At 43.0% G+C, this 24,847-nt stretch overlaps 1 protein-coding gene across 7 annotated transcripts in view; it reads left to right on the forward strand.

The window, feature by feature from the left end:
- Positions 1-24,847, forward strand: part of LOC119969228 (rho GTPase-activating protein 6-like) — a 782,573-nt gene that overhangs the window by 540,322 nt on the left and 217,404 nt on the right. For 6 of the 7 annotated variants that reach the window (XM_038802556.1, XM_038802557.1, XM_038802558.1 and 3 more), the window contains exon 2: positions 21,971-22,130. In XM_038802556.1, the coding sequence (XP_038658484.1) occupies positions 21,971-22,130 (160 nt within the window). Of the gene's footprint in view, positions 1-15,487; positions 15,632-21,970; positions 22,131-24,847 lie in introns of those variants that run through there. The other variant, XM_038802562.1, reaches the window with a different exon arrangement.

Raw genomic sequence — 24,847 nt, forward strand, 5'->3', positions numbered from 1 at the left:
TGATCATCGCTGATCATCCAACTCAATAGCCTAATCTCGCTTCTCCGCCCCCCGCCCCCCCAATATCCTTTGATCCCCTTCACCCTAAGTGCTTCATGGAAACATACAATGTTTTGGCCTCAACTACTTCCTGTCATAACGAATTCCACAGACTCACCACTCCCTGGGTGAAGACTCACCACTCCCTGGGGGGGCTGGGACGGCGGAGGGGGGGGGGGGGGCGGGGGGCGGGGGGGGGGGGGGGGGGGGGGAGTTAATTGGACTGTGTACTGTATGATGTTAGTGACTAAGTGTGGGTCGATGGTGGATTCCTAAATCCTTTTCTTTGATGTTTGTAACTAAAATGTTGGGGGTGGTGGGAGGGGGAATTGTTGGCCGAGGGATTGACATTGTATTTGTTACCGTTGATTGTTTGTTGGTGGGTGTAAATTTGTATGAAAATGTGAAAAAGGAGGAGAATAAAAATATTTAAAAAAAATATTCCAGCTGTGGCCTCGCCCAAGGCCCTGTATAATTGCAACAAGGCATCCCTGCTCCTGTGCTCGAATCCTCTCGCAATGAAGGCCAGCATACTATTTGTCTTCTTTACCACCTGCTGCACCTGCATGCTTACCTTCAGTGACTGGTGTATGAGGCCACCCAGGTCTCGTTGTACATTCCCCTCTCCTAATTTATGACCATTCAGATAATAGTCTGTCTTCGCATTTTTGCTACCAAAGTGGATACCCCCATATTTATCCAAATTATACTGCATCTACCATTCATTTGCTCACTCACTCAACTTGTCCAAATAATACTGAAGGATCTTTGCATTGTCCTCACAGCTCACCATCCCACCCAACTTTGTGTCATCTGCATATTTGGAAAAAAAACTTTTTGTTCCCTCGTCTAAATTATTATAACTGGTGTCCCAGCACCGATCCCTGTGATACCCCACTAGTCACTGCCTGCCAATTTGAAAAAGACCTGTTATTTCCTACTCTGTTTCCTGTTTGCCAACCAGTTTTCTATCCCTCTCCATACACTACCCCTAATACCATGTGCTTTAATTTTCTCTGCTAATTTCTTAAGTGGGACTTTGTCGAAAGCCTTCTGAAAGTCCAAGTACACCATATCCACTGGCTCCCCCTCGTCAACTCGACCAGTTACATCCTGAAAGAATTCCAGTAGATTTGTCAAGCATGTTTTCCCCTTCATAAATCCATACTGACTCTGTCCGATCTGCCAGTGTTTTCTGAGTGCTCTGCTATAAAATCTTTTTTAATGGATTCTGGAATGTTTCCCGCGACTGACATCAGGCTGACTGGTCTACATTTCCTTGTTTTATCTCCCCCTCCCATTTTAAGTAGTTGAGTTACCTTAGCTACCTTCCAACGTGAAGGGATTGTTTCCAGAGTATATAGAATCCTGGAAGATGACCACCAATGCATCTATTATTTCGATAGTAGTCTGGGATGTAGATTATCAGGCACTGCGGATTTATCAGCTTTCAATCCCATCAGTTTCCTCAGCACCATTTCTCTACTAATATTGATCTCCTTCAGTTCCTCCCTCTCACTAAACCCTACATTCCCCAACATTTTTGTTATCTGATTTCTTCTGCGTCCGTTTTGTTTTGTTGAGATTGATTGGGCTGGATTCTTCCGCCCTGCCCACCAGAGAATCCCGCCCATTATCTTGCATTGTATGCCTGATGCAGTTTCTAACACATTTTGGGGATAATTTAAACCTCATTCCACCCAGAGGGAAAATTTGAGGGTGAATCAGATTGGATGATTTCATTTTTTTTTCCATTCAAACTGATTTGGGTTGGTTTTCTGCCAGGCGAGGTTCCGTTGATGTTCACCCCTTGTATATTCTGACTGGTAGTGCAACTGTGCATTTACTACGGTCTATTGAAATGCTTTCTGCCCACATGCCTCCATTGTCTTTAGTTTTTTTAAACTTTCTCTTCACTTCACCTTTTGAGCCCTTAACAGGCAATCATGCTAATCAATCATTATTAGGCGATCACTATCTCCTAAAATAATTAGCTATGGTAATGGTGGCTCCCCATTCTCCTGTCCATTTAACCTATATAAAAACAAATTGATTGCATAATGTGTATTAAATTGCAATACTTTCTGTCCATTTCACCTTCCAATTACAATACCCCATTGTCTCCCCACTCTCTTCCCCCCCCCCCCCCCCCCCCCCCCCTTCACAAATACCCTACTGGGCCTCATTGCACTTAGTCTGCACTCCCACACTACATCAGGTTTCTTTACTCAATAACAAAATTCTTGTCAAGCTTGTCCCCAAAGTGTCTGCACCTCGTTACCATATAATGTGTTGTAGGTCTGGGTTCTCTTCATGCTGATTAAAGAATGAGGCACATGCATTAAATGTTGCCCTTTGCGACCCCCCCAAAGCATTGTACAGCCAAAGGAATGCTTTTTTTAAGCATAGTCACTGTTGTAATAATATAGGAATTGGGACTCCGTTTGCAAACAGCAAGGTCATGATATCCAGGTGATCTGTTCTATAGGTGTTAGTTGAGTAATAAATATTGGTCAGGACCTCAGGGAGATTGTGACTGCTCTTCTCCTGAATATGTGTCATATCCATTTGAGACATAGAATAGCAGAGAAGGAGACCACTTGGCTCATCCTGTTTGTGCTGGTGCCTTGGTAGAGCTATCCAACTAGTCTCCATACCCTACTGTTTCACCAAAGTCAGTACCCTACTGTTTAAAAAATGATCCTTGGGTTGCACCTGGTTCTTTTGCTAACCACCTTAATACTGTATCCCCTGGTTAACAACCATACTGCCACAAGAAACAATTTCTCCTTGTTTACTTTATCAAAATCATTCATGATTTTCAGCTCTGATTAAATCTTCCCTTGACCATCTCTGCTGTAAGGAACAGAACTCCGACTTCTCTGGTGTCGCCACATAATTGAAGTTATTCATTCTTTGTGCCATTTCTAATAAGTCTACTCTTGTACCCCTTCTTAAGACCACAACATCATTCCTAAAATGAGGTGCCAAGAATTGGGCACAATGGTCGCGATTCTCCGGCCTTGTTGCACATTCGCTCAAGCAAAATGAGGCTGGTGAATAGTGGGAGAGACAGAAAACGAGAACCGCGCCATGGGCCAGTTTGCGATGCAATCGGCCTGCTCCAGTAAGCGAAATTGGGATCTCGCCATAGCGTGGTGAAAAACCAATTATCACCACTTAATCCCAATTTCCATACAATTAATGAGAAGAGACCCCATATCCAACACCCTCCCTTCATTCAGCGGCCTCCCCAGCAAGTGGTCACTGTGAGGAATTGAACAAACGAATGTGATATAAAATAGGATTATTAGTTAGAATAATGTAGATGTAAGCCAGTCTGATAGTAGTGAGTTCACAAACAAAGGACAAAGGGATTCAGAAAGCATGGCCAGGAAGTGGGGAGGGGAGCCTTGTGGAGGATGGGGGGAAAAGGATGCTGGGTAACAAGAGGACCAGGGTTGAGGAATGCGAAGTGAGCCAATCAGGATATATGGCCAGGTCAGGAGGTGTATAGGATGACCTATGGGAATTTTGTATGTGAAACTTGATGCCATTTGAATGATATTTGCAGAGATTTCTTTGTCTCCGATTTCACTCGGTTAGACCATAAGACATAGGAGTGGAAGTAAGGCCATTCGGCCCATCGAGTCCACTCCGCCATTCAATCATGGCTGATGGGCATTTCAACTCCACCTACCAGCATTCTCCCCGTAGCCCTTAATTCCTCGCGACATCAAGAATTTATCTATCTCTGCCTTGAAGCCATTTAGCGTCCCGGCCTCCACTGCACTCCGCGGCAATGAATTCCACAGGCCCACCACTCTCTGGCTGAAGAAATGTCTCCGCATTTCTGTTCTGAATTTACCCCCTCTAATTCTAAGGCTGTGCCCACGGGTCCTCGTCTCCTCGCCTAACGGAAACAGTTTCTTTGCGTCCACCCTTTCTAAGCCATGTATTATCTTGTAAGTTTCTATTAGATCTCCCCTTAACCTTCTAAACTCCAATGAATACAATCCTAGGATCCTCAGCCGTTCATCATATGTTAGACCCGCCATTCCAGGGATCATCCGTGTGAATCTCCTCTGGACACACTCCAATGCCAGTATGTCCTTCCTGAGATGTGGGGCCCAAAACTGGACACAGTACTCCAAATGGGGCCTAACCAGAGCCTTATAAAGGCTCAGTAGCACATCGCTGCTTTTATATTCCAACCCTCTTGAGATAAATGACAACATTGCATTCGCTTTCTTAATCACAGATTCAACCTGCATGTTTACCTTTAGGGAATCCTCGACTAGCACTCCCAGATCCCTTTGTACTTTGGCATTATGAATTTTCTCACCGTTTAGAAAGTAGTCTATGCTTGGATTCTTTTTTCCAAAGTGCAAGACCTCACATTTTCTCACGTTGAATTGCATCAGCCATTTCCTGCACCACTCTCCCAAACTGTCTAGATCCTTCTGCAGCCTCCCCACTTCCTCAGCACTACCTGCCTGACCACCTGTTCTGGGGCTTCAGAAGACTGCCTGTGTTCTGAATCTCTGTGGAGCTGGTCAGCCTTGCAAGTTGTTAAAAAATATATAATACTATACCTACAAATCCCTCTCGAGTTTTATTGAGGCCAGACTGATGGGTAAAGAACTAAATATTGACAACTGAACCTGGCGGAAGAACTTCTGTGGGGAGCCAAGGAGGTGAGTTGCCATCTTTGCCCACAGACAAAGAGTCTGGGGGCACTGGACCTGCCACCACAGTGCACGCCTGGGGGTGAGGAGTACCTGGGGTGGGGGCCACTGCAAGGGTGGGCCGCCATGGGAAGGTTGGGGGGGGGGAAAAGGAGGTGCAGGGGAAGGTAACCGGGAGGAAACTGCGTGCGGCATCACCATGCCAACCCTTGGATCGTGTGCACCCATTCAGTGGGCAATTCTTGTCCCGGCCTATCGACCACCCATAACACCCATTTACTACCGAGCCCCCTGGCCTTGTGGCTGAAGGCTATTGCTAATAGGGAATTGGCAATTGTGGTTAAGTGAACACTTCACACAACCCAAGTGGATCCCAGTGGGTGGGCAGGCCATGTAGCATGTCGGAGCATCCCAATCACACCTTGATGCCTGGAAGCTGTGCCTGAACACTGCGGGAGGGAACACCACACAACAGCAGCAAACATCCAGAGGATTGGACACTGTTCCAGGGACATGTCCATGGCCGGGGGTGGGCAGGTGCCACTCCACTGTCTTGTTATTTCCATCCTTCATTGATAACTTAATTTCCATCTTTTATTGAATCTGAAAACTTTGAACTTCTGCTCTATATGTTGCCGCACATATAGAACATTGCTGCTCCTTTTGATCTTTTCCATCAGGAGCTCCAGAGCCACCTCCGAAAACCTGGTGTTGTCATCTTCCTTGGTTCCCGAGCCAGACCAAGATGTTCAGTTTTCTGTCACCCAGCACACTCCACAACTTCAATGTAAGTGGGTGCGTCAACCCATATATACTGCCCCATGAAAATAGTGCATAATGAGTCCTTGAGTCCTGAAACTATAGTTTTCTGCTTTAACACATCTAGCCAAGTTTAACCCGTGGTATTCAGCAATTGGGTCCAAAATAGTGTGCTAAACCCAACTTTCAAACATGCGTATCTTATTAACACAACACCAAAATTAATGCCTTTTTTCATCCTTTCCCTAAAATAACCCCTAGGTTTTGGCTGCATGCTGTGATATTTACACAAAGCAGACAGGCAGGCAACTGATGGCTGGCAGCAGGTCTCCAAATTAAAAGCAAGCTGTCATCACGATAAAAGACCATGTTGAGTTTCCCATTAGTGAAGTTTCATTTTAAATTTGATTCTGAGCAGGTGCCATTTAAGAACCGAGAGGCAATGGTCCCCCCCCGGCACGGTTCACTTGGTACTGAGGCGTAATGATGTCACAAAAACAAGAGTACTGGGATGTTTGAAAGTTTATAAATAGAAGTTTCTTTGACTTGGCAAAACCTCCAAAAAAAAAAAAATCAGACAGAACGACCCATTTAAATAGCTTTAGTTGTAATGCCGTCTACGAGACTAGTAGAAATAGTAACTGCTGCCCAGTCTTCATGCGCTGCGCTGTGAGGAACTGACAGATGGAGCATTAGCGGTTTAAAACCCCAAGAATGCAGCATCGTGGGTGGACGAACCCAATAATAGGCAACTTTTGACAGTTTGTTAATCCTATTAGTTAGAGGCTCACAGTGATGACCGGGAATGTAGGAATTACGAGACTCGGAAGACCAAGGACCATCTAGTTTGCCACCTACCATCGTCGTAGTCTTATGATACAGCAATTACAGATTTAAGCTACTCATATTAAATTTACATTTGGGTATGTGCACTGAAGCAGATATTTTTCCTGACATTAATCCAATTGAGCCATAGTTCATGCAGAACCACATGCAAGTTGGTTGGCTGAATTACACTACTTCTGTGAGGGTGTCCAGTCACATAATATGGTCAGTCAGAATCTTGCTTTACTGTCTTCAAGCTTTATGAACAAAGTATTGAGAGCCTTTAAGCATGTCGAACAAAGTTGAATCTAACCCCTAATGCGAAAATACCTGCTTTAGTATTGCCTCTCTGTACTACAATATCTTTAAATGATATGAAAATGAAGATATGAAATAGGTTTCAGAGATGTGTGCTTTCCCTTTCTTCTTTCCGCCTCCTCCTCTTTCGTGTGATGATATTCATTCTGTAAGCTTGTACCTGGGGCTCCAGTTAGATCATCTGGCTTGATAGCCAGCATGTGGATCAGATTAATGTCCAATAGCACGAGTTCAATCCCTGTTCCAGCTGAGGTAGGTTTGGCGTCTGCCTCCTCACACTACCCATAGTAAAAGAAAGTGACAAAACTCTGCCAAGGTTCAGTCAAAAATCACAAAGAAGAGGAAGATTTGTGCAAATGGATAGATACTACGGTTAGGTACGTGAGATTGACTGGGATGTTTGGCCACGAAACAAGAGGGATGACAATTTGAAGAGAAAATTATAATTAAAAAAAAATAATATCAGGATGGCAACGGTATTGAAAACTATAAAACTTTTAAAATGTATTCAGGTTTACAATGAGAAATATAAATTAGATAATTATAACCCACTTGTTATTTTTACTTACCCAGCCAGCATGGGGACTTGTAGTGACATTCGTACCTTGTACAGCAACCTAGCACATGCCTTCACTTTATTTCATCTACACTTGAGGCTACCATTTCAAAATATTTTGGTGACAGCTGCAAAATGTTGCCATTTTGCTTTCGAATGTTCACGCTCAGATATGAGTGACATTGGCAAGGCATGAAGGTGATAATGCGTGCATTCTTGAACACGAAAGTCCTTGCAGTGAAGGTACTCTTAGGCAGGGATTTCCAGAAGTTTGATCAAGCTAAGCTATGTTGGGGTGGTACTTTGGAAACACAGCAAGCCGGCAGCATGGTGGCACAGTGGTTAGCATTGCTGCGTCATGGCGCCAAGGAGCTGGGTTCGATCGCGGCCCCGGTCACTGTCTGTGTGGAGTTTGCACATTATGCCCGTGTCTGTGTGCGTCTCGCCCCCACAACCCAATGGTGTGCAGGGTAGGTGGATTGGCCATGCTAAATTGCCCCTTAATTGGAAAAAAATAATTGGGTACTCTAAATTTATTTTATTTAAAAAAAAAAAATTAAATTCTAAACTAGGTAACAAATCTTGTCAGAGTTTCAGAAAAAAAATCTGTGTCCTGTTTTTGGGGGGAAAAAAGCATCAGATTCCTAGAATTCAGTGTAATTTCAGTTTTTAAAAAAAAAAAATGGCATTACCCATTGTGGAAAGAGGGCTGGTAACAATCTCCACAGCAGTCTATAATTGGTTTCACTATATAACAAAGTCATCTGGAAACTTTGTTTACCTTATTCAGATGAAATTATTATAAGTGGCATTATTCCAGGAGTTGGATATCACTAGAATGCACTAATTATTGGCTGAATGTTCTTTGGAACGTATAAGTACTTGAGGCTTGTACTTTGCAGTTTAAGTACACAATTTGTAATGGCCGCTGGGTAAGTTTGTATATGCTGAACTGTTGCACGGTATCCTGGCAATGTAAACATTATTCTGGAGAAGACATTTTTCCTGAAAGAGCTAGGAATTGGTCTGCTCCACCATTCTCAATTGCTTTAGGAACTGTGGAAAGGCACTGTATTACGCTAAGTAGTTTTATGTTGTGGTTTTGACCACACTCACTAGTTAGAACATTCTGATTTGTAATTGGAAGGTGCATCTATCTACTGATTCGGGACATGGGCATCACTGGCAAAGCTGGAATTTCAAGCTGCCCTGACAAAGTGATGATGAAAGCCAGTTTGTTGATAGCAAATCACGCGGCTGCAGTAAAACAGTAAACCACCTCTCTTCAGAGTCCACTGTGTTGTGTGATTGGTGACACATATAGGTTAGTTCGATTTTGTTTTTTAAAGGGAGGAGGTTTCTTTTCCTGAAGGGAACTAGTGAACCAGTCAAACTTCTATGGCAATCCAAGTTTTATGTTTCTAGAATTTGTTAGAAGCCAAATTCAAATTCTTAAACTGCAGTAATATGGTTTCAACTCCTGTTCTCCTTTGCAGTGGTGAAAGGTGCTATATAAATGCACATCCTTCCTATCTAGGGATATCTATAAATAAGCTTCACTTTCATATTTGGCTACTTTTACATTTCCAGTTTTGAGCGAGATCTCCAAAGGGCTGATTTAAGCCCTGCTGGCCCAATGCTGTAGTTGGGTGGTTAAAATGGTGGCCACCACTTCCTTTCTGACCGTGATGCATAAGCAGAGGTCTCGTGTATCCATAAAAATCCGAGTCCAACAATGTAATTCGGACATCAGCCAACAGTTACTGTTGATGGTGCAGGTAGCCTGCGCTGACAGTCTCACCAGTGTAACCTGGCAACAAATGCGCACTGCACCAGCAGAGACTAAGAAAAGGTAGGTAATTTTAACTTTTGTTTCCTTGTGTGCTGGCAGAGCTGAACTGAGGAAAACCTTTGGCTTCCCTGCCAAAGTTTTCCTTTCTTGCTCTAATCCCTGCAGACTACTTCCCGCATGCTCCTCACAGTCCCTCAACCTGCATGCAAAATGCATACGTTCCTGTATTAAGCCTGCTTTGCAGTATTAAACATAGAATTTTGCAGCATGGAAGGATGCTATTCAGCCCATCATGCCTGTGCTGGCTCTTTGAGAGCGCCATTGGGTTAGACCTGCACCCTCACTTTAGCGCAACTGTCCTGCAATTTTTGTTACAAGATATTTCAATATTTTTCACTGGGATTGGGAGTTACTGCACTAATTAGTCACACCAATCATAGAAGAATCCCGACAGTGCAGAAGAAGGCCATTTGGCCCATCAAGTCTGCACCGACCCTTCAAATGAACATTGAGTGTCCACCCCACCCTATCCCCATAACCTAACCTGCACATCTTTGGACTGTGGGATGAAACCAGAGCACCCAGAGGAAACTCACACAGACATGGGAGAACGTGCAAACTCCACAAAGTCACCCGAGGTCGGAATTGAACTTGGGTCCCTGGCGCTGTGAACCACTGTATCGCAACGGTGGTTCAGGCAAACCTAGAGGGGAAACATTCTAAAATGATCGGTGGTTTCTGAAGATCATTGTTCCAGACGTATTTATTTAGCATTTGCCACCAAAGACAGTATGCTTAAAAATGAGCTGGAATTACATTTTTGATTTTAAAAACAGAAAATATTTGAAATTCATAGCGAGTTAATCAATAATTAAAGGGAGAAAAGATGGCTCAGTCTTTAGTTGTTGCCTGCTCTTTAACAGTTTTACTTTGGGGAATCGATTTGTCCTCGTCTTTCTTAAATCTAATTAAATTATATAAATTTCCAAATGAAAATTGTGCGTTTGGGGTCATAATGCCAAGGTGTCATGAATTTCACAGAATTAAATTGATGCCTCCCACCTTTACGGTGAATGAGGATTTAATATGACATATTCCATTTCCAAAGCAGTGCTGGCGGGGTGGTGGGGGGGGGGGGGGGGGGGGGGAGAGAGAGCCGGAGAAGGGGGAATTGGAGGTTAACATGCATAATGGGACAAGTTAACTTGTTTCCTCTGGGGAGTGTAAAGAAGGCCTGCGACTCCTTTTTAACGAGATATGATTGTTTTGTAATTTGACAAGTTTTTCACTGCACTTGATATATAGAATTTTGCTCTGACATAGATCGACTATTCATTCATTCATACACACCCACACAGTGCTCTTTAATTTAGGACAATCGATGGGTGCAATGACATCATGGGATCACTGAAAGAGCCAGAGTTGCTTTACTAAACCCTTCCTAATATCTGATGAACTTGCAGGGGAGGAACGTTGATTACATTACCCATTTCTCTTCTTAAACATCAGTGGCCAGTGTGACACAGAGCAGAACTGCAAGCCACTGTCCCTTTAACTCATTTCACACCTCGCTTGTCAGCAGATTACTATCACTTGAAATTCCTGCTTGTATCTCAAAAAAAAATGCGAGTTCTAGAAAGCCGTGATCGTCCTACCATAATATTAGCAACAGACAATGTGAGCACAGCCTGGAAATCCTCTGGGGAAGATATGATCAGTATCCACTGCATGGGCAGCCAACTAGGGGTCTACAACAGAGGAATTAAATGTCACTTAATTCAATGTTGATAAAATAACTCGATAATTCTGACTGGTTTCTGCAACAAGAGGGGCATTCTTAACAAATGTTCTATAAATAAATATAGTGTTGGCCTTTGGATTTCAGAAGTGGCTAACTGCAATTCTGACTGGAAAGTAAACAATGAGTAATGGACATTATTTTGGGGGCATGTGATCTCAATGTTTGAACTCTAATCTTTTCATGTGTTTCTGTATAAAACAAAAAGTATGATGTGAGAGTTTATTGGATTGTTGCAAGCGCTTTACTGCTTTGGTGACTGATGGATGTTTATTCAGAGGTATATATGTGTATGTATGTGCGTCCAACAACATCTTAAATATAGATCATAGAATGCACACCCTGCAGAAGGAGGCCCTTTGTCCATTGAGTCTGCACCAACCCTCTGAAAGAGCACACTATCTCTGTAACCCCATTTAACCTGCACATCTTTCCACTCTCTGGGGCAAAGTTAGCATGGCCAACACACCTAATCTGCACATCTTTGAACTGTAGGGGGAAACCACTGTGAGCACCTGTAGGAAACCTACACAGACATTGGGAGAAGGTGACTGCCTGTGTAGAGTCTGCACTCTGGTGCTGTTAAGCAGCTGTGCTGCCCTATATATAGTGCCTTTAACATAAGATGCCAAGATGCTCTAGTTGCTTCATTGGAGCATAGTAAAGCAAAGTTAGATGCCGGGTCTGCTCAGGCAACGCTCGGGTGGCTGGCCAAAAGCTTAATCTAGAGTTTACAAAGAAAGGTTAATAGTCAGAGCTTTAGGGAGCATGTTCCAATGTGTGGGGGCCATGGCACTGGAAGGCATCGTCAGTTATAATGGAGCAATGAAATTCTGGGATGCTCGAGGCCAGAATTGGATGAGCACAGATATTTAGGAGGGCTGTGGAGCTGGAGATTAAATACTGGGGGGAGGAGGACGAATGGTGGGGTGGGGGGGGGGGGGGGGGGGGGGGGGTGGCAGCGCAGTGCTGGCAAGGTCATGGGGCTGGGGGGATTTTAAAACCAGAATGAGGATTTTAAAATCAAGACTTTGCTTGACCGGGAACCAATGTAAGTCTACGAGCGCAGGATTGAGAGAGGAATGGGACTTGGCACAAGGAAGAATATGGGTGACATGGAGTTTTGGATAACCTCACTTTTGTGGATGGTAGAATGTGGGAGGAAACTATCTGGGAGTGCATTGCAATAATCAAGTTTTTAGAGTAAAAGAAGGCATGACTGAGGGTGTCAGCAACTGATTTGCCGAGGTGGGACCGAGTCTGAGTTGGAGGTGGAAATGGGCAGTCTTAACGATGGCTTGGGTATATGTTTGCAATACTGTCTCAGGGTCAATTATCACACCCAAGGTTGTGAACAGTCTGGTTAAGTTTCCCAGTTGCCAGGGAGCAGGATGGAGTCGGTAGCTAGGGGACTGAAAAGAATGGTATCAATCTTTGTATTATATAATTTTTGCTCATCCAATGCTGGATGTTTAGTACATTGATAGTTTAGTGGAAGAGTTGAGAGAGCTAGTGGCGAGGTAGAGCTGGGTGCTATCAGCTTGCTGTGTGCATGTGAAAGCTAAATCTGTGCTTTCACATGATGTCACTAAGGGACAGCATGTAGATGAGAAATAGAATGGACACAGCAGAGGTAACAATTTGGGAACAGGACGAGAAGAAATTGTAAGTGTTATTCTGGCAAAAATAAGAATGGAGCCAGGCAAATGCACTCCAACCCTGCTGGACAATGGTAGAGAGACTTTGGAGGAGACTGTGTCAAAGGCTGCAGGCATCTCAGATGAGGAGTAGTTTCCGATTCAACTACAAAATAAGGTATTTTATTTGTGATTTTGGCAAGGGCCAATTTGGTTCTGCGGCATGTGCAGAACCCTGTTTGAAATTGGAGGGTTTCAAACATGTGGTTCATGCAAAGATGAGTAGACAATGGGAGTTTGGCGATTGGGTACTAGTTTGCAAGGATGGCTGGATTGAGGCTTTTTTTCAGGCGAGGGATGATGATGGTAGATTTAAAAGCGAATGCAACAGCACCTAAAGAGAGCAAAACCTTAACAACATCAGCTAACATGGGACGAGGAAGGGATTGGATTTGATTTGTTTATTGTCACATGTACCGAGATACAGTGAAAAGTATTTTTCTGCGAGCAGCTCAACAGATCATTAAGTACATGAAATGAAAAGGAAATAAAAGAAAATACATAATAGGGCAACAGAAGGGGAGTTGGGTCTTGCGTTTAGTAGGAATAAGGTGGCAGGAGCCAATAGATGGGTCTCCTGAGCTTGGAGACGGCATGGGGAGATATTGGAGAGAAGCTAGAAAAATATGCAAGTTCAAAGCTAGGCCCAGGGGATAGTTTTAGAGAAAAGTGTGATCCAATGGGTGAGTGAAAGGGAGGGAAGCGTGAGAGGCAATGGATCAGATTGCACTGATCTTGGTGACAACAGAAGTTCACCAGCTCCACAGACTGGTTTGTTGGAGGTGAATGTGAAGGTGAGAAAGATTTAAAAATATAGTAGAGCAAACCAGAAACGGGGATCATCTTTGCAATCCAGGCGGATCCTAGAATAGTTTTTATCAGGTGGGTTCAGGAGCTGATATTGCATTATGTCAGATCATTAATCTAATGTTCCAATTTGTAACTTGGTGAATATTATTAGTATGTATCATTTCATTATTTTAAGCAGAGATATTCCCTTAATATAAAACAATATGCCTGTTAGAGACAGGCCAGCAGATTGGATTTTGAAAGCAAGAACTGCACATTGATTACAATGCTGTACAATATTGTTTAAAATCCTAAAGTTATTCCTCTGAATGTTGGATTTGCAAAGAACAAAACTCAATTGCATTTTCTAGCACATTTAATGTAATAAGTCAAGGCACCTCACAAAAGAAGCAATCTGGCAAAAATGGGTGCTGCGCCAAAGACATGGGGATTACAATTAAAAGCTTGACCAAAGGCAATTTATTAGAGAAGGGGAGGGAATACGAGCTTGTGGCCAAAGACAACCAAAGGCATTGGCAAGTGGCCAAAGGTGGGGTGAAGGGAGTAGATGGATGTCTTCAAGAGGCCAGAGTTGGAAGAATGCAGATTTCTCAATCGGGTTGGAAGAGGATACAGAGATGGGAGGGGGGTGAAGCCATAGTGGTTTTGTAGATGAGGATAACTATTTGAAACTTGAGGCATTTCATCAGTCTGAGCTAATCCACTCCTAGTCATCCTTTTTTTAACATTTGGAGTACCCAATTTTCTTTTTTCCAATTAAGGGGCAATTTGGAATGGCCAATCCACCTACCCTGCACATCTTTGGACTATGTGGGTGAGACCCACGCAGACACTGGGCGAATATGTAAACTCCACACGAACAGTGACCCGGGTCAGGATCGAACTTGGTCATCCTGAGATGAGCAAGTGTTTCATTCACATTGTTCACACATAATCGCGCATTATGGACGTCTGCGAAGGATTATTGCATCCAGAGGCTTTTGTCATACAACAAACAAAATAAGAAAGACATCCTGGAAAAGAACACATTTCATTAGCGTCACAAATATTGGGCCTCCCAGCACCAAGCTCATGGCCTGCCGAGCAGCTGTGGTTCCTGTCCTCCTGTACACATCAGAAACACGGATAATGTACAGCAGGCATCTCAAATCCCTGGAGAGATGTTTCCAACACTTTTGCTTCCACAAAATCCTGCCAATCCGCTGGCAGGATAGGATTATTAATGTGAACGTCCTCTCCCAGGCCAATACACCCAGTATTGAGGCACTGGTCACACTTGACCAGCTGTGATGGGTGGGCTACATTGTCCACATGCCCGTTACATGATTCCCGAAACAAGTGCTCTTTTCTGAGCTCCGAAATGGCAAGCAATCACTAGGATGGCAGAGAAAATGTGACAAGGACTCCCTGAAAGTATCCCTCAATAAATGCTACACCCCACCGACACATGGGAATCGCTTGCCTTAGAACGCACAAACTGGAGCAGAAGTATCCGTGAAGGCGCCACAGGGTAGAGAACACTGAGTTTAAGTGTAAACAGCGGAAGGAGAGTGGAGAATCGAGTGCCCCACCCACCCACCTCATCAAACACCACCTGCCAAACCTGCAGCAGAGTCTGTGGATCCACGATTCGACTATTGAGCCACCGCAGAACCCACCTTCCCGGAGTGGAAGCCAGTCATCCTACACCCTGAGGAACTGCCCAAGAAGAAGTAGTATGATGATCTCTAGCTCGCTCCCAATCTGTTGAAACACTAGAAGTGTTTTATTTATTGGGAGGCTTAATACAGAAGGGAGAAGGAAAGAGGTGACCCACCCCCACCTCAGTTAGTTAAAATAGGAATTGTGTGTGCATTTTATTGTTGTTTCCGATTTTGAACATCAAGGATAACATTGGTAATTCAAACTGGATGTTAATAGCCTCAAGCAAAATGGTTGTTTTCAGTTTTGCCCATGGAAAACATATTTGTGCATAGTCCCTATGACTGTCTACCCACATCAAAAATGCACTTGCTAGTTTCACATATTGCACAAAGTTAATGCCAATTTTATCGAGCTATGTATGGTAATATTCATCTCCATTTGCAACGTCTTTGATTCTTTTCTTGCATTAATTGGTAACAGTGGAATATGATGCCATTCTGGCAGAAACGCCATTTGCTTTTTTTTTCTTAAGAAGCAAATTTATATTTTGCCTTCAGCCAACAGATTGTTGCTGCAAACTTTTATTCTTCTTTAATGGATGCAGGTGTCGCTTGCCGATCCCTGATTTGCTCTTGAACCAAATGACTTGCTAGGCCATTTCAGAGAGCAAATGAGAGTCAATCACATTGCTGGAGGCCAGATAAGGTAAGGATGGCAGATTTTATTTCCTAAAAAGGAAGTTGTCATGGGAGATGAACTCTATATTCCAGATTCATTAATTGAAATTAAATTCCACCAGCAGCTGTGGTGGGATTGGAAACCATGGGCTGGATTCTCCGCCCCGCTGCGCCACATTTCTGCCCCGAACCGCCAGCAGGATTCTCCGTTATGCAGACTGGTCAATGGGGTTTCCCGTTGTGGGTTAGCCCCATGCCATAGGGAAACTGCTGGGCGCCGGCAAAATGTAGAATCCTGCCGGCGGAGAATCCTGCCCCTGGTCTCCAGAGCATTAGCCTGGGCCTCTCGATTACTCGTTCAGTGACATTGCCACTCTGCCACCATCTCCCCATGTGGGCCATCTAATGGAAAAAATAATTGGGAAAAGTATTAGGGAGCCAACAAGACAAAAGGAAGGTCATAACACATCTTTAATGAGCTATGATGGGAAACAATAAATGACTTTCTGAAGGAGATTTATATTTTGGCACTTTCTGCTGATCCGATCCTTTGTCTGTTTATTAATGTACTGGTGTTGGTTAAATAGTTGCTCACATTTTCATTTAAAAAGAAAAGGTTTTTGTTCGAGTAGTTCTATCTAATATTCAAAGAACTGCCCTTTTTTGGTTTTCCAATAGCCAGTTTATCCCCCTCATGCATTAAGTGTAACATTACCACAATTAAAGAAAGCAAGCCTTGGGCTCACTCTAGATTGAACACCATTCCAGACACTCCTGCTGGTGAATGGTGATCAGGCCTCTGACCCTGAATTCTGGGTTGACGTCCAGTGACATTCATAACCACATAACTGTTCTCTAAGGGAAATGTGAGAAGATACGAAGACAGCAACTATAAACTATAATCAATGTTTTTATTGAAGCACAAACAGGGATCTCATTGTGTTCGGATGTGCAGATGACTATTTAAATTAAATTTTTGGTTCAAATGCCCTCTGGGACAAAATCAAGGCATAAAGTTTCTTTTCAGGGATGTGAAAGATTTGATTTGCTTCATTTCATTTTCCGGATTCGCGGATCATTTGAAAAGTATGTGTCAGTGCACAATCAGTATATTCATTGACATTTCCCTGAGGTTTCAAGATTATTACGAAGTGATGTGCTGAAACTACTCACATCATTAATCATTTATTTCTATTTTAACTTGAATTATATATTCTGGAATCTTTAGTCACATTTGTTCCATACTTGCGGTCTGTGTTGAATGTTTCCTATGTACTCCAAAAGAAGGAGGAATATATTGACTTCTCACAGTGGGATTCAATAATTTACTGGAAAATAGACCAATTTGTTTTACACTGCGTTGACTGGCTTTGAGAGCACTTGAGTTTTATATATGTTTGAGACAAAACTCGTACTTTAGTGTGTTGGCAGCCAACTGTTCTGTAGCCTGTGAGACCGAGCAATTGTTAGGAGTGCAATGTAGGCTCCTGCTACCTAATACGCTTAATATTTTATTTGTTTTTGTACCTTCGCACTATTCCCTTGGAGAACTGTGTGAAATAGCGGAAGAATTCACAGTCTGAAAGGCTACACAATGGCTGTAACCATCCCTATAGCAGTGGATAAGGTGATTAGTCTTGTACAGAGTTCCTGGGCTCCCTCAGCACATACCTTGTATCCATTCCCCCAACTAACAGGCACAAGTATCTGCTGAATATTAACATGGTATTCAGAGCCAGAGCTCTGTCTTCACTCACTGGGAGTGTCTAGAATAACATTTGTATCCCCCTCTTCTTACCTTGAGAAAGGACGGCTCCCACTGAACCAATGGTAGATAATAGTCCAAATGTTCTCTTTTTTTTCATTATTACTTCTTGAAAAATTAGTGGGTTAAATTGAAATAACTGATATGAAATACCTTTACAAAGAAGAAAATACATCAAGAAACTTGTTCTGATGTGTAACAGCAGAAATTGACACTAATCTAAATGAAGGAGATGTTAAGGATAACTTGAAGCTTGGTCCAAGAGAGTCTTAAAGGAGGAGACAGGAAGAGATGAGGTAGAATGGAAGAATTGCAACTTAATTTGACCATCACTGTGGATGAAAAGGAAGAATTCAAGAAAATTTACGTGAAGTGCATGCTATTATCTAATATTTTGCTGACAGAAGTAAATCCTCTAAAGAGGAAAACTCTATGACAGAATTTAATCGGCCAGGTGGGAAACATGATGCTTTCCCGGCTCTGCCCTGATTACGTCCAAGGCTTGTGGATCGCCTTCCTGCCCTGCCACCAATTGAAAGCTCCTTCTGTCACCACTGCTATTCAACCAGCAGCTGGTGGGGCAGTCACCATATGGGAAGCCCAGAAAGCAAACATGGAATATTCAGGCTTATGCACCAGCGCATCCCAGGCATCAACGTACTGAGAGACACACAGTGCTGCAATATTAAAATCATTCAAACCTGCAACGATAGCTTTCAGCCTGAAAGTAATGAGGCACTGCCGTTTGAAACCTTCCCTGACCACCTAATCCCGTTTGATACCGAATGATGAGTGCTTGTTTCTCCAAACAATTGTCCTTTGTGACCTTGAAGGAACTGCCCTCCTTGACAGAATTGTTAATTTGTGGTGTAAAACCTTTTGACCGTTCAAAACTTAACTCACTATGAACAATACATGGGCGATTAACAATGGGAGTACAAACAACATACCTAAGTTCTGAGTCAGATGGCTGTGGATTCAATTCCACTCCAGAGACATGAGAATACATTCTTCTAGGCCAACACTTCAGTGCTGTGCTGTACCATTGGGGGGACTGATGAGGATTCTCTGATCCAAGACCGTCCTGCCACTGCTGCCAGCGAAAGTGGAGAATTTGGCGCTTGTCCAAAACTCCCATTCATTGCAGCGGGACCGGAGAATTCTGCCAGTGTGAACGGACAGAGAATTCCAGCCACTGTCTTTTGAATGAGCGCCTTCTATGGTACTATTTTTAGGAGTTCTTTTTGGTGCTCTACCCATTATTTGTCCCAAAAACCATATCGATTAAAAATCTGGCAATTTATTAATTGTGTGAAGGTGGCTGTTGTTGCTTTTGCAATTGAGGAATCACATCATTTCAGAAGTATTCTATTGGCTGCAAATTTCTTTGCAATGTCCTGAGGTTGTGTAAGGTGATTCATTAATGCAAGCCTCATTTTTCTTTTTATTCTGCTTATTCTGCCCGTCATGTTTTTATTTTCACGGTTCAAGCTTTGCACTCTACTTTCCACGTCAAAAATTAAAGAAACTTATCCAGGAGCAAAGATGTTTCCCAGTAGCCCATAGTTCTGGAGCTAGAATGTCACTGAAGGGACTGCAGACATGTGCATTTCATCACCCAGTCTTAAACAGCAGTGTCTAATTGATGTTTACCTGAGGCACGCATTATTTGGTTGTAGAGATAATCCCTGCACTTTGTGATACAAGTGTTCCTGAACTTTTGGCCAAGATCAAACCTGAGGTCAGGTGTCATGTCTGTTCTTGACAGGTTAGATCTATTATGTCTCTTTTGTGGGGACCATCAATTCGATTCAATTTGAGTTTTTTTTTGGAGCAAGCAAGGTGATGGATTAGGGGCTTGCCCCATGTACCTTCTGAGAGATGAATATATATTTTTTAAGTGTTCCTGACCTTATAAAATAGCTGTACTATGAGCAGAACTCTGGAATAACCACTGTTGAAGTGGTGCAGCAGTGAGTGGTGATTTCATCTTCAAAGAGTCCTTCAATTATAATTGTCGAAGATTAATTTCAGGGACTCCTATTGCATCCTCACGGCGCTAAGGACCTGGGTTTGATCCCAGCCCCAGGTCACTGTCTGTGTGGATTTTGCACATTCTTCCCGTGTCTGCGTGGGGCTCACCCCCACAACTCAAAGATGTGCAGGGTAGGTGGATTGGCCACACTAAATTACCCCTTAATTGGGAAAAAAAATAATTGGATTCTCTAAATTTATTTTTTAAGATATCTAGGGCTCCTGAAAGAAATACAAGGATTCTGGAGGCTGCCTTTTAGTTCCTTTTTATAGTGTACATTCATCAATTGACTTCTAATCATTTTGCTTCTTGTGTTTCACCAAGCTACTTTTTAACCTGGACATGTTTGGTCTGGTAGCAGATTTGGCCAGATTTCAGCGTCCTGATAATAGTGAGGCTAATGGCACTCACTGTTGTTTATGCATAAATGTTACAGCAATTTAAGATGAGGAGCAGATAGGTGTTTGCATACCAATAGCCAGTCGTTTCTGATAATGTTGCTGTTAGTTTTGCCAAAATTATGCTTTACTAGCAGCCTTACAATTGGCATGTTTCAAATATTGTGAAATGACTGTACTTGTGTGATGGGTATGAACTAAACAAGCCATAGAAAGTTAAACCATGTCATTCCAAACATACATGCTCTTCCTGATGTTGTTGTAGTAGTAGTTTGTTTCTGCCAGTCAATTTCAAATCATAAGAGGCTATTCGGCCCATCGAGTCCACACTGGTCCCTGGAAAGAGCACCCGACCCAACCCCACAACTCCACCCTATCCCCGCAACATAGTGACCCCACCTAACATTTTTGGACCCAAGGGTGATTTAGCATGGCCAATCCACCTAACCTGCACAACCTTGGACTCTGGGAGCAAACCCACGGGGAGAACGTGCATTCTCCGCACAGTGACCCAAGTCGAAATCGAACCTGGGACCCTGGAGCTGTGAGGCAACAGTGCTAAATACTGTGTTACCGTGCCGCCCAGTGGAGTCTTGTTTCATTATCTATTCGTTGTTGGATATTTGAAGAAGGTTCCCCCCCCTCCACCTTTCTCTGTACCTGGTTTGACATTGAATTCGTCCACTCTAATTTACGTTTCTTTCTCTGTCCGTCTGCTCTTTATTTCTCACTCTTTCCATCTTATTCCCTGCAGTTGCCAGCTCAATCTTTTACCACTTTAGTGGGTAAAAATGCTTTGAAATGAAGGCTGCAGGGCAAGTCTAACCAGCATAGATACTTTTAGATGCCCTGTTTCAGCAAAGTCTGGCCTATTTTTAGTCTCCGTGATAATGAAAGAACATGATGCTGGGCCCAAATATTCGCCAGCGAGTTGATCGTTAAAACTGCACCAACTAACTCGCACAAGCTGGAGAGTGAATTCCTAGATGCTGAATTAAAGGAGTCTCAGTGGGTGGGAATCGTCAGGACAGGAAGATCATACACTCTGGTTCTGATTGAATTCCAGATTGGTGGGATTAAATCTGCTTCTCGCCTCTAATCAAAAGTACATCACAGTTACTGCCTTAATTTTGTTTTTTCCTGTTCGAGATTTAATTCAAAGTTATACATTATCGATAGAACATTTGCTTATTGAACAAAGCTATTTGATTTTAAACGGAAAATACTGGAAAAGATCAGCAGGTCTGGCAGTATCTGTGGAGAGAGAAGCCAGGTTTTGAGTCCTAAGACTCTCTTCAGAGCCCTGAATCTTCTTTTAGACCTGAAGAGAGTAATACAGAATCAAAATGTTAACTTTCTCCCTCCACAGATAGTCAGACCTGCTGACGTTTTTCAGCATTTTCTGTATTATGTCAGATTTCCAGCAGTCATTGTATTTTGTATTTGCTCTTCTTGATTGCCTCATATGTAGCTTTTCCAACAAAATATGGAACTATTTCATTTGACCATGTGTTGTCATTCTAAAACTGAACACAAAGAATCCATTCAACGCTTAAAACGATGGGAGGTGGGGGTGGGGGGAGAGAAAAGAAAGCTGCAAATTCCAAAAATCTGAAAAAATATGTCCGCGTGTTGATTTGTCTGTATGCAGATGGACAGTAATTTTCCTGAAATTATAGAAAATTCCAAAAGATTTCGGGAAGGGTTTATTAAGTTTGGTATGTTGCTGGGCAGCATGGTGGCGCAGTGGTTAGCACTGCTGCCTCACAGCGCCGAGGTCCCAGGTTCGATCCCGGCTCTGGGTCACTTGTCCATGTGGAGTTTGCACATTCTTCCGTGTTAGCGTGGGTTTTGCCCCCACAACCCAAAGGTGTGCAGGCCAGGTGGATTGACCATGTTAAATTGCCTCTTAATTGGAAAAAATGAATTGGGAACTTTAAATTTATTTTTAAAAAGTTTGGCATGTTGCTGGCTCTGATTTTTGGGTCGGGTCAGTTCAGGTCATGAACATGCTGCACAAAAATAATGTCACGGAGTAGAGGAAACCCAACTCTCAAAATTTACTGAAAACCCCTGGTCAACTAGTGATAGGAAAGTTGATTATGTACTCCTGCTGTGCACTGTTCTTTTTAGTGATCCCTTTTATTAACTATCCTTTTCTAACAACAGGGTGATTTTACGTGGAACAGCATGTCTGGCCGTAGTGTTCGACTGAAGCCCGTCCCTATTCAAAGTCTCTCAGAACTGGAGAGAGTACGGCTTCAGGAAGTGGCTTTTTACCGGTTGCAGCAGGACTATGACTTGGGATGCCAGGTTACTGTTCCAAAAGGTAAGACCGAGTTGCAGATTGCTACTATTTTTGTTTCATAGGCTGTCACGGTAATAAATAAACATACAAATTAGGAGAAAGAGTAGGCCATTCGGCCCCTCGAGCCTGCTCTGCCATTCAATAATATCATGGCTGATCTGACTGTGGCCTCAATGTCACTTTCTGCTTCCCCTTATATACTTAGATTCTTGACGAAGTCAAGCTGCCGCATTAAAAATGTTCTTGTATTTTATAATAATTGTTGGTTAAACTATTAGAAGTGTATTTATGTGTGGTGATAATGACAGAAGATAGTAGTAAGGTTTGTACCTTGGGTATTAATCTTCCAGGATTGTCCTGGAGTCTCCAGGAATTAAAGATAATCTTCTGAAAACAGTTTAGGGAGGAAAATTATTGGGGCATTAAATTTAAAAAAAAAAAAAAAATTGAATACATTTGTTTTGCTTATAAAAAGATTGGAGATGGGGAGAAAATATGGCTTTGTGACTAATGGATAAGGAAGGATCTGTTTGTTTGCTTTCCAATTGGAGCAGGAATTCAAGGGAAGGACGCTCGGTTTATTAATCAGCCTGAAAATCCTTCCAATACTTCACGCTATTCTCCAAGGGAAGAGTGCTATGAATCAAGCAACAGCCTGACACAATCATACTCATGGATTCATACCTTTAACAGATAATGCCCCAGACACCACCATCACCATATGTTCTCTTCCACCAGCAGGACAGTCTCAGCAGAGTGCTAGACAGTTGGGAAGGTGTTGCGCTGGGACTCTGGATCCCATAAAGTTCCACATTTCATGGCATCGGGTCAAACATGAGTAAGGAAGCCTCCTGCTGAGTACCGTATATCCAAATACAGCAAGACCTGAACAATATCAAGGCTTAAACTGACACATGGCAAATAACATTCTTGCCACACAAATGTCATGCAATTATCATCTCTAACAAGAAAAAATCTAACCATCACCCCTTGACATTCAGTGGCATTACAATTGCTGCCTCCTGGGGGTTAGCATAGACCAGAAACTGAACTGGACTAGCCATATAAATACTGTGGTTACCAGAGCAGGTCAGAGGCTAGGAATGCTGCAGTAAATAACTCTCTTCCTGACTCCCAAAGCCTGTCATAGAAACGTAGAAAATAGGAGCTGAATGAGCCCATTCATCCCTCTGAGTCTGCTCCGCCATTTATTATGATCATGGTTGACCATCCAATTGAATAGCCTAACACTGTTTTTCCCCATCCCTTCACCCTAAGTGCTATATCTAACTGTTTCTTGAAAACATGCAATGCTTTACATTCAACTACTTCCTGCAGTAACAAATTCCACAGGCCGACCATTCTCTGGGTGTAGAAATTTCTCCTCATCTCTGTCCTAAATGGTCTACCCTGTAGCCTCAAACTGTGACCCCTGGTTCTGAATACACCCACCATCAAGAACGCTACCATCTACAAAGCTCAAGTCAGGAGTGTCATAGAATACTCCCCATTTGCCTGAATGAGTGCAGCTCCAACAACACTTAAGAAGCATGACACAGGGCGGCGCAGTGGTGCAAGTGGTTAGCACTGCTGCCACATGGCGCTGAGGACCTGGGTTTGATCCCGGCCCTGGAACACTGTCCCGATGGAGTTTGCATATTCTCCCTTTGTCTCACCCCCACAATCCAAAGATGTGCAGTGTTGGTGGATTGGCCAGACTAAATTGCCCTTTAGTTGGAAAAATTTTAAAAAGGATATTAAAAAAAAGTAGCTTGACACCATCCAGGGCAAAGCAACCCACTTGATTGGCATTCCATTCACAAGTGTTCATTCCCTCCACCACCATTCCCTCCACCACCAATGCACAGCAGTGGCAATGTGTACCATCTACATGATGCACTGCGGGAACTCACCAAGCCTCCTGAGACAGTATTTGCAAAGACCCACAAGAGATGTCGCAATACAAAATTGGGCAAAACTCATTGCAACCTAACTGGTTCACTTTTTCAGCAGTGTTGAGTCTCCATATCTTGCAATTTCATGGCCAATCTGAGCATTGATTAACTTTTTTTCTTACCCCAAACTTGTATCCTCCTAGCTTGCACTGAAGCAGCAATAAATCTCAATTCTTTCAGCCTACTTTAAATTGATGGATATTTTCTTCACTACATGATAGTCCATTGCATAAATTGGCATGTACAAAGTTCCACCCCACTTCAAGCAGTTGTTCTCCCATTATTATTTCTCTCCCTCGATAGGTGATGATTTATCTGGTGGAAGGGTTTCAACTGGAAGTATTTCAATGCCTTCTCTGAGTAGCCCTTCTCCTGCACGTGGACAATGAACGTTGGCAGACAGCAACGGATGTCACAGCCAAAATGAACCCTATCTTGCTCAATGTCCACACTCGTGCAATTCAGCAGAAGCCAATGGGAATGAAGCAGCCAATTTTCAATCCCAGCACCATTGTGGCACTATGTTAGGTTTAGCTTGTACCAGACAACTATCAGAGTTCAACTCTACCACTCACTGTTTCAGCTTTGTTGGCGTTTCAATCATTTGCAGAATTACACAGATCGTTCAGCCCATTGTTGCTATGTTGGCTCTTGAACAGATTATCCATTAGCCCTGTGCCCTACTCTTTTCCACATAGCCCTGAAAATATTTCTTTTTCAAATATGTATCCTATTCCCTTTTGAAAGGCATCAAATTTATTTGCACCACTATTTCTTTTAAGA

The sequence above is a fragment of the Scyliorhinus canicula genome, chromosome 7 (genome assembly GCF_902713615.1).
Source record: "Scyliorhinus canicula chromosome 7, sScyCan1.1, whole genome shotgun sequence".
In the NCBI taxonomy this organism is placed as follows: Eukaryota; Metazoa; Chordata; class Chondrichthyes; order Carcharhiniformes; family Scyliorhinidae; genus Scyliorhinus; species Scyliorhinus canicula.